Here is a 15374-nt window from a genome sequence, read left to right as displayed (position 1 = left end):
ACAATATGAGACACAAAAATACACCTACTGCTTTACTGTTTTTCAGAACATTTTTTGTTATTGTATGCTTTATATTCTGCCTCAGAAAGTTTATCCCACTGAAAATATTTGCCTGAAAAAGTTCCAGTTCTTTCAATAAACACTAGTCAAGTATTCAATCGCAGGTTTTTCTTCATTGTCTGTAAACTTATGATTACATTCCAGTCCTTTCTTTCCCTTCTGTAGAAAGCACCCTGTTCACATCAGTGTGTCATTCCATTTGACAGTTCAAAATTGCATAACAAGTTGCACCCTATTTGTGCCTATGGAACCGTTAAAATCAGTGCGACTCCGACCTGCACTATTTTTGGTGATTTCATGTGCGACTTGCATTGACATCTGTGCATGAAATTGCACAAATGTCAGCAAGCTGCACATGAAATTGCACCGACTAGCAACTTTTGAAATCACGCTGAAGTAGTGTGATTTCAAAGCAATGTTGAGTGTGAGCTGTCTTTTAACTGTCACGGAGTTTGTGCACACTCAACAATGACTGAAGCAATGCTTTTATTTTAACTTGAGATCAGATTTGAAAGCTTCTATATGTCATAAATTAAGGACACAATTAGAAAGAAAAGTCCTGTAAGTCCAACTACAACTAAACTAGGCATTACTGCACAGTTAAAGGTCTACAAGATAGTAATGAGATTACTTTTCTCTTCCTCATAGGATCCTCCAGAGCTACTGCTGTACCGCGATTCTAGCCTGTGGTGCTGACGATTCAGGTTGCTATTCAAACCGCCGTAGATATCAAGATGGGGATAACTGTTGAAATCAACAGACAACATTAACAATTCAATGCAGTTAGGAGTTTTGCTTTATTTTGTTTTATGTAAAGCAAAGTTAAAAAAAAACTGCTTTAAAAACCATCACCATCAAATCATCATGCCATGTGCTATAGTGTGTGTGTGTGTGTGTATATATATATATATATATATATATATATATATATATATATATATATATATATATATAGACACTTTGCCAGCATGCATCTGCAATGTCAGTGCACTGTATTCTAGAGGGAAGAGACAGGTTCAGATGTTATATATAAACAGTATATGTGGTAGAAGGAACACAGCACAATGACAATAAAGTCTGATAACTTGCATAATGGTAACTAACACACCTAAAGTAACCCTGCCATACGAAAAATCCAGGGCAGCCATTGTTTACTTTCTTCTGAAAATGGCAGCTGACTGGCAGATTCACTGACCCACTATATTTCTCACACAGACAGACCTGGTGCTCTCAGCTCACAGTCCAAACTAAAGCTCAGGGGGACGAGGTGGCTGTTCCTTTGAATGTATACATTAGCCAATTATTGATTGTGCAGCAGAACATTCAGTTAATATGCATTATCATTTCCCATACAGTAGCAGATTAGCAAGTGAAGCCTTAGTTTCCAACTTAATACTGCTGCAATCACAGGAAATTATCTATTATAAGATCAAGAACCACAAGTCCACATACATTTTATCAACAATCAAATTTACAACAAGATCTTAAAGTCTAAAAAGCATGCTGCTGCAAACTCTTCCTCCTGCTCTCTGCCCGTATCTCTGTATAGGCTTTAATTTGGAGAGCTGAAAGAAGTGTCAATGGCCTACGAGTACGCCGATTACCAAACGCATACCTCATTGAGAACTACAATCCTTGCTGTCGTGATGACCGACAGGACATGTAATTCATTCATTCACAGATTCCTAAAACTGACAGCCCTCCACCCCCTACAAGCTGTCATAGGGAAGAAAGGTATGAAGGTGTGTGTGTGTGTGCGCGCGCATTTGCCCCATGTTACAAATTTCCCCCCTAACACGGGTGTAACATATAACATGGTGCAAAAGGTGATGTTAGCCTTCCAACTACTATCATCTGGCCAAAGCCTATGCACTGATTTGATCTTGCTGCACATTGGCAGCCTCTGCAATAGAGCCATAGAGAAAAATGGCATGGCTGTCTAAATATAATTTCGGAAATCTAACAACCCTTTTTGTGTAAAAAAACACTTGCTCTTTGTGGATTCCTTGTGTTTAACAGGGATGTATAACATATCTGTGTGTGCATCCATTCCTACTCTGCAGGTTTTGAATCAGGCAGAACTTTCCTCCCATGGTGCAACAGGATCTTGCACTATCCTCAGTCCTCCTCTGTGTGGGCTGGGCTGTTTATCAACATAATGTGAGAAATGGGTCAGATTCTGGAGAGCCAGACCATTCTCTCCCATTGCAAGAAAAACAAACATTCTATTTAGTCAGTTAAGGAATTTTCATTAAAAAAACAAACTGTGCTCTCCATTAAACTGAAATCATTCTTAAAATTAAGCTATATATAAATAGCAAAACATATGGATTGAGAAGAAATGATGTCACATCCTACCATTAAGCTGATATCTTAGGATAATGCTGTCCATTTACAGTTTTTCTAAATGGCTTATAGCATTTTCTATACTATTGCTGATCTTCTTTTCTATTGAATATACATTTATACCAATCCCGGGAATTGTTTAAGTCTCATACCAAAGCATCTGCCATCTGTGAAAGGATTTACTATGTGGCATTTTGCCCCCTGGTCATATTCCTACTTCATATTGGCTTCTGTATTATAACTGCTATAAATTCTGTACATTTTTTTTATAGATTAATATTTTCATTTTATTGTTAGAAATAAAATTCCAAAGAGCAAATCCATTGGGGCTTTTATTTTATTTTTACGTGTGAATGAGACACAAAAGAAAGATTATGATTGGTTACCACTAGTCAAAAAACTTTTCAATGGCTTATGGGGTTCTGTAAATTTTATTTGGTGTGTCACTATGTTACTTTTAGGAATAATAAAAAAAAAAAAAATTGCATAATGTCACTTACTTATCATCAGCAACATCCCTTGTATGTTTGTTGTCCAGATTGCCATCAGTTTGAGCTACCATTGTATTGCTGCTGGATGTGGTTCCTAGCAAGATGATAAAACTCAGTTAGCAACAGCACTGGACAATTATTATAGTGGAATATTAATATACATTGAGCTCATCAACATATATTAGAGATTTTTTAATATAGAGGTCACTATATGAAGTCACTATACAGTAATAAACTACATTAAAATGCCTTAAGGCTCGGTTCACACCTATACCGGCCCCGGGTTGCACAGCAACACTGTGCACCCTGCTCTCCATTTAAGGGATGAATCACGGCACCATCTTTGCCTGAATTCGGCCCTGAAACAGAGGTAAAGATGCACAGAGTTTCTGTGCAGTGTGCTCCGCAGCCGCCCTGGATTTATGTGAATCGCCTCCATAGAGAGCTGGTCACATTCTCCTGCAATGCAAAATGGTTGAGAGGAAACCCGCATCCAATTTGCATAGGTGTGAACCCAGACTAAAGGATGGATGTCAGTCTAGAGGAGTGGACATTCCTAAGTAGTCTGCCTTTGCATGTAATAGTAATGCTCACATGTGATGCTGAGCCTCCATGATTTAAGAAAGGGGTGGGCCAGGGGCAGTAAGGCTGTGGAGAAAAGAACTGGATGATGCTAGACATCATCCAGCCAGGAATTAGGAAGGGCTCCATCTGACTTTCTGCAGCTCACAGTGTGTAGTGAAGCAAGTGTAAGAAACTTCAGTACCGGAGAGAGGCCTGTACCCCTGAAAGCGCCTTTAAGTAACACAGTGGCTGGATAAAGATCAAGGCAAGTGATGGTGTTTCTGCATTTATAAAGGGAAGGTAATTGAATATTTATTGACCAATTTCCTCTTACCTGAGGTGACAGAGGGTATTTTATAGCTTGAAGTGATGCGGTAATATGGTGGATTGTCCATATGAGTTACACCAGAGCTCACCGGATCTGTGAGTTGTAGCTCACTAACCAGTTCCTCTAGAAGCTGCATTGTCTTATCTCTGCCCAGATACACGATCACCTTCTTTACCTAGGGGGGGGGAAAATACCATGATCATTGTCCTACACAGAGGCCCACAGTATGTAATGTTTTGTAGTATACAGAGTATATTGAGCACTCTCCACAACTTCAACCCTCATATTCAGTCAGATGGCTTGGTACATACAGGTAATCAAACAAATATTTGTTGCTAATGAATCACTGCAGAAGCTTTGGCCACAGACTCTGTTGTCACTGTCACCTCGTTTTGTGGAACAAAGTGTTCACTAGATGATTTTGAAGACTTGCAATACAATTTTCATTTAATCTAATAATAAAGTTTAAATGATGGAAATAAGATATACCAGCACTCTATCCTGGTGGTGCTAAAATTTAAAGTCATTTTTTTGTACTGGCATTGATCTGCTCCCCTTTGTACTGCAGAGGTGTGTTTTTCTTATGCTGGATATAGGAATATCAAAGATTACAGCATGATCCAAACTCAGGTCACATACAGCCAATGATATCTAAATAGATCTACCTTTATAATTATTAGCTAACACTTACTTATGCCCCGTACACACAAACGGAATTTCCATTGGAAAAATCTTGGCTGGTTTTGCCGACGGAATTCCATGCTTCAGAGCATGCATCAAATTTTTTCCGAACATGTGTAGGAATTTTGCACGTTGGAATTGGTACAAATGATCAGAATTTCCGATCTGAATTTTTTCAGACCGAAAATTTGAGAACCTACTCTCAATCTTTTGCTGGCAGAAATTCCGCCAGCAAAAGTCTGATGGAGCATACATACGGTCGGAATTTCCAACGAAAAGCTCAAATCGGACTTTCGCTGGCGGAATTTCAGATCGTGTGTACGGGGCATTAGAGTACCTAATGACTGCGATATTAAGCACACAAACCGAATGAAAGAAAAACACTTTTTCCTTTTTCTACCAGTTCTTACATATGTACTAAAGATGGACAAGTTTTTTTTTTTTTTTAATAAGCAATGCAAAGGACAGTTACTTATAAGCAAGCAGATTTAAACTTTTTCTGTTCTAAAAATAAACTTAACTCTGATTGACTATTACATGCTGCAAAGTCTTAGTCAATTAGTCTAACTTTGTATATAATAAACAACCCACTGGCAAGCCTATGTAAATATCTAAATACCTTTTAAATAATACTTACATAAGGCAATAGGCTCGGTTCACTGTTCACACCACAAATGCTTATAAGAAAGTGCAAAATAATTTTTAGGTTTTTTGGCCAGCCATCTGCAAGAGTGGTCCACACATTTTCAATCTCAGACCAGGCTACCTCATCGCCATACTGCAAAAATAAAAATAAAATCTGATTATATGGTACACACAGAAAGTAAAATGAAAAACACAAGCTTTACAAAAGTATAATCTGTTTTAGCTCTTGTATACACGGTCGGACATTTCAACAACAAAATCCGTTGGATTTTGTCCGAAACTTGTGTTGCATACAACACGGTCGGACAAAGTTGTCGGAAAATCCGATCGTTCAGAACGTGATGACGTTATTTTGTTACGACGGGACTACATTCAGGTTAATAGCCAATAGCTTTGGTCTAGGAATTTGATCTGAGCATGCGTGGCACTTTGTCGGATCGGAATTCTCTACACACAATCAGACAAAGTCCGATCGGATCATGTTGTCGGAAAGTTTTATAGCCCAGCTCTAAAACTTTGCCCGTCAGATATTCCGACGGAAACAGTCCGATGGAGCCCACACACAGTCCGATTATCCGACAACACGGCCCGATTGGACATTTTCCGTCGGAATGTCCAACCGTGTGTACACGGGCTAAGGCCTCTTTCACATGGGGCATATGAATCCTTCCCCAATGTGACAGCCATGTTTACCTGTATGGGGACATCCAGGTGCGATGTTCCAAGCAGCCCCTTGCAGGCATTACCATAGCTGCCACTAGGGATGCAACAGCTACACAGACACAGCCGCTGCTCCCAATTTGACATCTATATGTGTATGTTTGGGGTTGTGAACCCGCATGCATGTCGCGCTGTGTCCGTGCAGTCACTGCATCCCAACTGATTGGAATCCTTGCTTTGCCTTTAATTTAAAAGCAGTAAGTCAGGGGAGAAGAGCAGGTACCACTGCGCAGTACCATTGTATATAGCATCTAAATATATCCTCTTTTATTTTAATATAAAAAAAGGACCTTACAATTGCTTTAATGGGTGCTAGGGACAACATGCTTCTCTTATTACAACACAGGATCCTTTTCAATCATTATAGCAGTATTTAGCAACTCCAAAAAAAAAAAAAAAAAAGCTATAACTGATGTTGCTAAAATACTTGCAATATACAGTATATAGCTGATCTGGAAAGAATTTATTTCCTTCAACAAGTTTCACTTTCTACAAAATATAAAATGTTTCCAGTAAGAAGATTTCTGACAACAGTAGACACTTTGACTGTAGATGAAAATAAAGATATGGGTTATTTCCAGATGTATAACTTTACCTTTGCTGTCATATACAGCAAGTTATTTAAAACCATAGCAGTGGCTTGTGGTGATCCCCATCCTTCTCCTCTAAGCCAGCGCCTGCTGTTAACCATCACATCACGGTCTTGCAGTGACTCGTCAACATCATCCTCATGTCTTCGTACAGTAGGCAAAGGCTTCAAATCTACCAGCTCAATGTTATTCATCCATGGTAGTAAATAGTGCAACATCACCTGTCGACCAGCTGGGTGCGCTGTTTGTATTCTCTGGCTGATTTCTGCCAAGAGGAGTTATAGTAAGGTGTTAAAAAATAAATTGCAAACTTAATTAATATTGGTCATACAAAAATAAGGCTTTGCAACATACATTCTTAAAGGTTTGCATTATAGGTTAAGTCTGCTAATACAATATTAGAAAATGTGAACAGACATTAAAGAGGTAAAAAAAATACACCAAGAAAAAAAAAAAAAGCACAAGGTATTGGCTATCTGAAACCAGCCATGATAATATGCTTCCTCAGCCTACTGTCCTTAGCAGGTTAGTGTGTAATCCACAAATGACACAAATAGATACTGCAGCTTATTGGTATAATTATAAAAAAAGGTGTATAATGAAAAACAAATGTATTAGAGAATAGGACAAATGATAAGATGTGTAGAAGAAACTACACATGGCACAGGTCAGCTTATTGCTGTGAACATGTGCTGTGTGCTGGCTGACTCATGTGCCACACGTTAAAGCAAGCTCTGATGTTTGTCTATACAGGCAGTTGCAAACAGTACTTGCACTGGGTGCAACGGCAGAATCTGTGTTCAAATGCACCCACTGCCAAGGGCATCTATTACGTACTAATAAGGGAACCGCTGTGTTTATTATCAGTAGCCCACCTGAAAAATCCTAATAGCCAGGTTGCCCAATTTACTGGCAAAATACTTGGTGGCTTCCAATCACAACAGCCTTACTTTTAGGACATGGAGGAAGCAGGGGATTTAACCCCACTATTCTGAAAGGAAAGAACATAAAAAGAACACAAGTGGACACACTGCACATCAGCTGCTTCAATACCTGAAAAAATTGGAAGAGTAAGTTCTGGGTATGTCCGTGCTAGTTCTTCAGAAAGCTGGTAGTAGGATACTGAGTACAGGTGTGGCAATGGGGATGGGTGACTCAATATTCCATCTGTTCTGTGTACTTCCAATTTGTGAGCATATCGGAACATCTTGGGCTCCAAAATCTGCCATAAAAAAAAAAATTAGAGGACTGAACAACCTAGCAATGGTACACTGGGAACAGAACTAGGTAGGCAATATACTAAAGCAGCTTCAGACAATCCCCTTCGGAAAACACATATTTCATATGCAAATATAGAGGGCATAATATCTATTTAACCCCCATATTCAAATATTTAATACTGGACATACGCTATGGGTTCGATCTATCATAGTCTGCATTTAAAGTTACCTGTTCCAAAAGTCAAAATGGAACTAACTGCAAAAAGCTGTGTCTAATTGGCCTCTGTGTAATTTTTTCAGTTAATAGTACCGACACACAGGGCCGGATTAACGTAGGGGCTATTTGAGCTGCAACACCAGGCTCCTTTCCTTAATATAGGCCCAGGCTGGCCAGATTCACTGTCACCGCTCTTTACTGTCACTTGTAAACACAGAAGCCTGGCTTCTGTGCAACAAGTGACAGCACACTTCTCTCTGCGGCTCCCTCAGAACCTCCCTGCACAGCACGCAGGGCGGACACAGAGGGACAGTTGCAGATGCATGGATGTGTTCTGAGCTTCAGGGAGGGCTTGCTCGCTGAAAAAAAAGCCTGGTGCTCAGCTGCTGACGCTCCCTGCTGGAACAATCTCACTGCTGCTGCCCAGTGGAAGAGAGGAAGAGCCACAAATGGACTATGTGGGAGGCTGAGAATGACGGCTTCTGAGGTGAGTAGATGGGAGGGGGGGTTGTTTGTGCACAGGTGTGAGAGGCAGTGGGGGAGCAGGAGAGATCGGAAGTTTAGTTGTTGTGGGGGAGATGTGGAGGTGGCTGCAGAGATCTGTGGGAAGAATGTAGTGGTGAGCTTTTGATGTGGGGCAGAATAGCCCTCTGTGCATAGCAAGCCTCTGAACCCAGCGCTCTGTGTATTATGTAGTTCGGTGCCCAGCGCTGTGTATTATACAGTCCCGAACCCAGCGCTCTGTGTATTATGCAGTCCTGTGCCCAGTGCTCTGTGTTTTATGTACTCCTGTGCCCAGCGCTGTGTGTTATGCAGTCCTGTACCCAGCGCTGTGTGTTATGCAGTCCTGTACCCAGCGCGCTGTGTGTTATGCAGTCCTGTACCCAGCGCGCTGTGTGTTATGCAGTCCTGTACCCAGCGCGCTGTGTGTTATGCAGTCCTGTACCCAGCGCGCTGTGTGTTATGCAGTCCTGTACCCAGCGCGCTGTATGTTATGCAGTCCTGTACCCAGCGCGCTGTGTGTTATGCAGTCCTGTACCTAGCGCGCTGTGTGTTATGCAGTCCTGTACCCAGCGCGCTGTGTGTTATGCAGTCCTGTACCCAGCGCGCTGTGTGTTATGCAGTCCTGTACCCAGCGCGCTGTGTGTTATGCAGTCCTGTACCCAGCGCGCTGTGTGTTATGCAGTCCTGTACCCAGCGCGCTGTGTGTTATGCAGTCCTGTACCCAGCGCGCTGTGTGTTATGCAGTCCTGTACCCAGCGCGCTGTGTGTTATGCAGTCCTGTACCCAGCGCGCTGTGTGTTATGCAGTCCTGTACTCAGCGCTGTGTGTTATGCAGTCCTGTACCCAGCGCTGTGTGTTATGCAGTCCTGTATCCAGCGCTGTGTGTTATGCAGTCCTGTACCCAGCGCTGTGTGTTATGCAGTCCTGTACCCAGCGCTGTGTGTTATGCAGTCCTGTACCCAGCGCTGTGTGTTATGCAGTCCTGTACCCAGCGCTGTGTGTTATGCAGTCCTGTACCCAGCGCTGTGTGTTATGCAGTCCTGTACCCAGCGCTGTGTGTTATGCAGTCCTGTACCCAGCGCTGTGTGTTATGCAGTCCTGTACCCAGCGCTGTGTGTTATGCAGTCCTGTACCCAGCGCTGTGTGTTATGCAGTCCTGTACCCAGCGCTGTGTGTTATGCAGTCCTGTACCCAGCGCTGTGTGTTATGCAGTCCTGTACCCAGCGCTGTGTGTTATGCAGTCCTGTACCCAGCGCTGTGTGTTATGCAGTCCTGTACCCAGCGCTGTGTGTTATGCAGTCCTGTACCCAGCGCTGTGTGTTATGCAGTCCTGTATCCAGCACTGTGTGTTATGCAGTCCTGTACCCAGCACTGTGTGTTATGCAGTCCTGGTTTTATTTAACAATGCCCTTTAAGACACTCCCCACTGTGCAATTTTGCCACACCCACCCTATGACGTGGAATGCTCCTTCATAGGAAGGGGGGGGGGTCACCTGGGCCCAGCCATCCAAAAAGAACAGGCCATGCACGGAAAGCAATAGGCCGACAGGGAGAGATCTCCCCTGGCCTGACTGTCCCTGAATTCCACACGCATTACCTGGCTACCACCGTATGGTAGGATTAATAATGGGTGCTGGATGGGCAGGCCTAACGGAAGCCTGGTATTCTGCTTCCGTAGTGTCGTATTAGCCTTTCACTTCACGGTGCATGCCAACGTACGGCCCTTAAGGCCCACCAAAATCCTCAGCACCAGGCCCATGATGCTCTTAATCTGGCCCTGCTGACAGGTTCATAGGTCCTATGCAACGTAAACTAGCAATACTGATCAATGGATGCAGCAAAAGTCCTCCGTTGCCAGGTAAATATTATTTCTCCCTCTAAGGGAGAAATAATATTTAGGGATTTAACCTTTTCTGGCAAGCACAACTCAATAACTGTGATACATACTGATGTCTGTTATATGGAAAATGCCATTTTTGAACAAACAGTTGTTCATTGCTTGGTCATGTGATCTGTGCAATGTACTCAATGTGTGAGTATTGGCATAAAAAGATTATATATATATATATATATATATATATATATATATATATATATATATAAAATGTAAAAAAAAAAAAAAAAAAAGGGGAACAAAATTGACCTGCCATTTGCCATGAAATACATGAAAAACCGTTCCACTGGTGGGCAGACACCTGAGTGGGAGATGGAGCAACTTGTTGGGTTAATAACGTTTAGTGTACAGTTTACAAACCTGCAGCAATTGCATAGCAACTTCATAGATATCTCTGGCAGAATCAGCCGCCTTAAACAGTACCAGATTAAGGAGTGTAACTGTGTCACACTGGTAATCCCTGGAGAAAGATTAGAGATGACATTATATTAAGACAAGAGATGCATTTGTACCTATTTACTATGGCAAAGAGCAATGTGCCAAGAACAAAAGAAACTAATCAGTATTCAAACATCATTGTTACGAGTGCTTAAAATTGAAATCTGATTGGTCTCCATCTATTCTAGTGCTTCGGACCTCCTTGCTACTTCTTGAACTGTTTCACTTGAATTTAAGTTTTTCAAAATATAACAAGCCAGAGAATGTCAGTCAGAGAGATGTGCTATACCTGTTCTGGAAAACACTGGCAATGGCTTTAAAGCAGCCTGATGCCACCCTCTTGGAGCCAGTGTAGCAGCGATCCACTGCCCAGTACATGAGGTTGCTCTGGTCAGGGTTAAGTTCCAGCAAAAGCATGACGGCTTCACATCCCAGCTGATGAACCTTGCGGAGAGATTAAAAACAATGGTTTGCTGAAAACAGAAGTATTACAATGAGAACTGTCAAAGCTATACAGTACTTCTGAGAAATAATTCTGTTATTTTTTTTTTAAAACAAAAGTTCTCTATCCTTTTTTTTTTTTGTTTACTTTGAGTGTTAAACACATGGGTTCATCAGGTTCAACCATTTATTATAATAATTTGTCATTGAAAAGAGCTACCCCTAATGCTCTAAAGCAAACAATCAGATCAGAAAATGAATTGAGAAAGAAAACTTGACCAAGACTGGCTGCTGTGTTGCAATCCAAACAGTTCTCATTACTGTCAAACTTTAAAATGAGGCAAAGGGGGTTGAACTAAAACTGGAGAGTGCAAAATCTGGTGCAGCTCTGCATGGTAACCAATCAGCTTCTGACTTCAGCTTGTTCAAATAAGCTTTGACAAAAACACCTGGAAGCTGATTGGTTTCAAATCTATGCAGATCTGCACCAGATTATGCACTCTCCAGTTTTTGTAAATGATCTCCAAAGTGCAAACTATGCCACTAGGTAAAAATATATTCTTTCTGGCCTCATTTTGTTTCTGTAATAACTCTCAGTTCATGGTGTAAAGTGTGGGGCACACATGTCATTGGATTCAGGGTCATATTTAGACATCAAGCATTCCTAGGTGCCCTTAATGGTGCACTTTTGAACCTCCTGCATTAAGTGATTATTTTAAATAAGAAAAGAATACTAGAGTGTAATATTGGAGGCTGGATGGGGTCTACTTTATATGCAAAGCCACTTTTCAACTGTACAGACCCACTAGCTATAAAAAATAAAAAAAAAATGATTTCAGCTCTCCTGACCTATAAAAAGCCTTCTTACTCCTCTCAACATCCCCTGTACCTCCTTCCCCTACAGTTCTTTTATTGAATTCAAATGTTCAGAGAAACAATGAACACAATTTGCAGATTTTGTAGCCAAGTGCTGTGCGCCCTTGTAACTCTGCTGCAATATGCACTGATCCACGTGTGCCATTAAGGTAAATATATGATAGGTTTTCCAGAAGACGTTGGAATCTAGTGAAAGAAAAAGGCTTTTTGGCTTACTATTAACAGAACTGCTACTGAGTCTTTCTGCACAGTATTAAACTAGACAAAAAAAACCTTCATTTTACAGAGCAAAAGACTGCGCTAACTTACAACGTGTTAAACCTTGAGTTACTGGGAATCAGAAGTGCATAAAAATGTGTGCAAAAATTTATAAAACAGACAGAAAATATGATGTGGTTTCAACAGCTTTACTATCCTTACACACTTATCTGTGATTAAAACGTAAAGCTGCCTGCACTCAAAACTAAATACAGCTATTATACTGAGCTGTTCTAATACAGACAGCATCATAGTACTGCACTAGGCTATTACGCTAAACCTACCCATTATAGATGGTCTATTGCACATTAACAACATACTACATGTTATTAAACAGTAGTACTACGAACAAACTATTTTCTGCACACAACTACTTTCCTGTCCAATAATAAAAAAAAAAAAAAAAAAAAAAAAAGAACAAACTGCTAACAGTAAGCCTGTTTTGGCTGAGTGTAATAGGCCAGACAGCAGTGTTAATGGTGCCCATTAAATTACAAGTTTGCTTCACTTTTACTGTGGGCACCATAAGGAGACAAAATAACTTCCGTAAACTCACCTGTGCTCTGATCCACCTTAAAGTGTAACTAAAGGTAATTTTTTTTTTTTTAGTTTTGGATAGAGTAGAGATGGATCTGAAAGCTTGTCAGTTTTTCCTGCTGTCAGTACCCCCCGATAGGGAGGTTCACCCTCGCCATCTGTCCTGTTTACCATTATCATAGAAAGAAAATCACAAATTTTGGGTTGACATCAGATCACTAATAGAGTGGAAATCTTTCAATAGGGACAGTTCTGTTTACCCTGTTAACATACTGGATTTTCCTCACTTTGGAGGGATTTCCTCTCACTTCCTGTTTTGGCTATGAGACAGAAAGTGAAGGAAAATCTCCTCAATGGGACACAGATGGCAAAAAAAAAAAAAAAAACTGACAAGGGTTATAAACTTCCCTTACTCTACCCATAGCAAAAACAAAAACATTTTTTGCCATTAGCTACACTTTAACCAGTTGCCGACCGCCGCACGCCGATGTACGTCGGTACAATGGCACGGGCAGGCATAAGGACATACATGTACGTCCCTTGCCTCCCGCGGGTCGGGGGCCCGATCGGGCCCCCGCCCGGTGCCTGCGGCGGTCGGTATTCGTACGGGAGCGATCCCGGACGAGGGGACAGCCATTCATTCATGGCCACCCCCTCGCGATCGCTCCCGACGAATAGAAATCCCCGGTGACATCACTTCCTCTCCTGTAATGTAAACACAGGAGAGGAAGTGATGTATTCTCTCCTCCGTGTCGGTATTTTTCGTTCCGACACGGAGGAGAGCGGATCAGTAAGTTGCACCAACACTCACACACACAGTAGAACATGCCAGGCACACTCACACCCCCCCTTTACCCCCCGATCACCCCCCCAATTACCCCTGCCCCCCAGTCACAGTGACACCAATGTCATTTTTTTTTTTTTTTTTTTTTTTTGCATTGGTGTCATTTGTGACTGTAATAACTGTTAGGGCAGTTAGAGTTAGCCCCCTTTAGTTCTAATGTACCCCCCTAACCCCCCCAATAAAGGTTTAACCCCGTGATCACCCCCCGTCGCCAGTGTCACTAAGGCTGGGTTCACATTGCAGCGGTTTATGAGAACGAATGTGATTCGCACCGCACTGCAGTGCAAATCACATCCGATCTCTGTGCGATTCGAGTTCAGCCATTCGCCGCACCCGCCGCACCCGCCACACCCGCCGCACCCGCCGCAAATTCGCACGGGACCCTTTTTTTGGCCCGCAGCAGAATCGGATCGCATGGGTGTTCACACCATGCGATCCGAGTTTGCAGATCGCACTGCGATATGCGAACTGATCTGGGGGTGTCAGTAACATTTCACTGACACTCCCAGCAGTTCGCATAGGGCAGTGTGAACTGCCGCCGGGAGGCATGCGATGCGGGAACCCGCCGCGGATTCGCGGCGTTTCCGCATCGCTCCAGTGTGAACCCAGCCTAATAAGCGATCATTTTTCTGATCGCCGTATTAGTGTCACAGGTGACGCTAGTTAGGCAGGTAGGTATTTAGGTTCGCCGCAGCTTTTTATAGCGCCAGGGACCCCCATATACTACCGCATAAAGCCCCCTGATTGCCCCCTAGTTAACCCTTTCACCAGTGATCACCATATAACTGTTACAGGTGACGCTGGTTGGTTAGTTATTTTTTTATAGTTTCAGGGCACCCGCCATTTATTACCTAATAAAGGTTTAACCCCCTGATCACCCGGCGGGTGTCATTTGTGACTAATAACTGTTAGGGCAGTTAGGGTTAGCCCCCTTTAGTTCTAAGGTACCCCCCTAACCCCCCCAATAAAGGTTTAACCCCGTGATCACCCCCCGTCGCCAGTGTCACTAAGGCTGGGTTCACATTGCAGCGGTTTGAGAACGGATGTGATTCGCACCGCACTGCAGTGCAAATCACATCCGATCTCTGTGCGATTCGAGTTCAGCCATTCGCCGCACCCGCCGCAAATTCGCACGGGACCCTTTTTTTGGCCCGCAGCAGAATCGGATCGCATGGGTGTTCACACCATGCGATCCGAGTTTGCAGATCGCACTGCGATATGCGAACTGATCTGGGGGTGTCAGTAACATTTCACTGACACTCCCAGCAGTTCGCATAGGGCAGTGTGAACTGCCGCCGGGAGGCATGCGATGCGGGAACCCGCCGCGCATTCGTGGCGTTCCCGCATCGCTCCAGTGTGAACCCAGCCTAATAAGCGATCGTTTTTCTGATCGCTGTATTAGTGTCACAGGTGACGCTAGTTAGGCAGGTAGGTATTTAGGTTCGCTGCAGCTTTTTATAGCGCCAGGGACCCCCATATACTACCGCATAAAGCCCCCTAATTGCCCCCTAGTTAACCCTTTCACCAGTGATCACCATATAACTGTTACAGGTGACGCTGGTTGGTTAGTTATTTTTTTATAGTTTCAGGGCACCCGCCATTTATTACCTAGTCTCACTAGTGTACCCCTAAATTTAGGGGTGTCTACTTTCCAAAATGGGGTCATTTGGGGGGGGTTTGTGCCATCTTGGCATTTTATGGCCTTCAAAACTGTAACGCC

At 42.7% G+C, this 15374-nt stretch overlaps 1 protein-coding gene across 9 annotated transcripts in view; it reads right to left on the bottom strand.

Annotated features, from left to right (window-relative positions):
• The window catches only part of FRYL (FRY like transcription coactivator), a 471518-nt gene that overhangs the window by 65182 nt on the left and 390962 nt on the right, over window positions 1-15374 (bottom strand). For all 9 annotated transcript variants that reach the window (XM_077477518.1, XM_077477512.1, XM_077477513.1 and 6 more), the window contains 8 exons: window positions 10988-11142; window positions 10621-10720; window positions 7479-7647; window positions 6431-6690; window positions 5108-5248; window positions 3796-3964; window positions 2907-2991; window positions 692-804 (listed from right to left, as the gene is read on the bottom strand). In XM_077477518.1, the coding sequence (XP_077333644.1) occupies window positions 692-804; window positions 2907-2991; window positions 3796-3964; window positions 5108-5248; window positions 6431-6690; window positions 7479-7647; window positions 10621-10720; window positions 10988-11142 (1192 nt within the window). The remainder of the gene's footprint in view (window positions 1-691; window positions 805-2906; window positions 2992-3795; window positions 3965-5107; window positions 5249-6430; window positions 6691-7478; window positions 7648-10620; window positions 10721-10987; window positions 11143-15374) is intronic.

Source organism: Lithobates pipiens, unplaced genomic scaffold (assembly GCF_037356315.1).
Source record: "Lithobates pipiens isolate NorthernLeopardFrog02 unplaced genomic scaffold, aLitPip1_a1.2 Scaffold_13, whole genome shotgun sequence".
NCBI classification, from domain to species: Eukaryota; Metazoa; Chordata; class Amphibia; order Anura; family Ranidae; genus Lithobates; species Lithobates pipiens.
The sequence above is the reverse complement of the archived record's forward strand: the minus strand, read 5'-3'. Positions and strand labels throughout refer to the sequence as shown.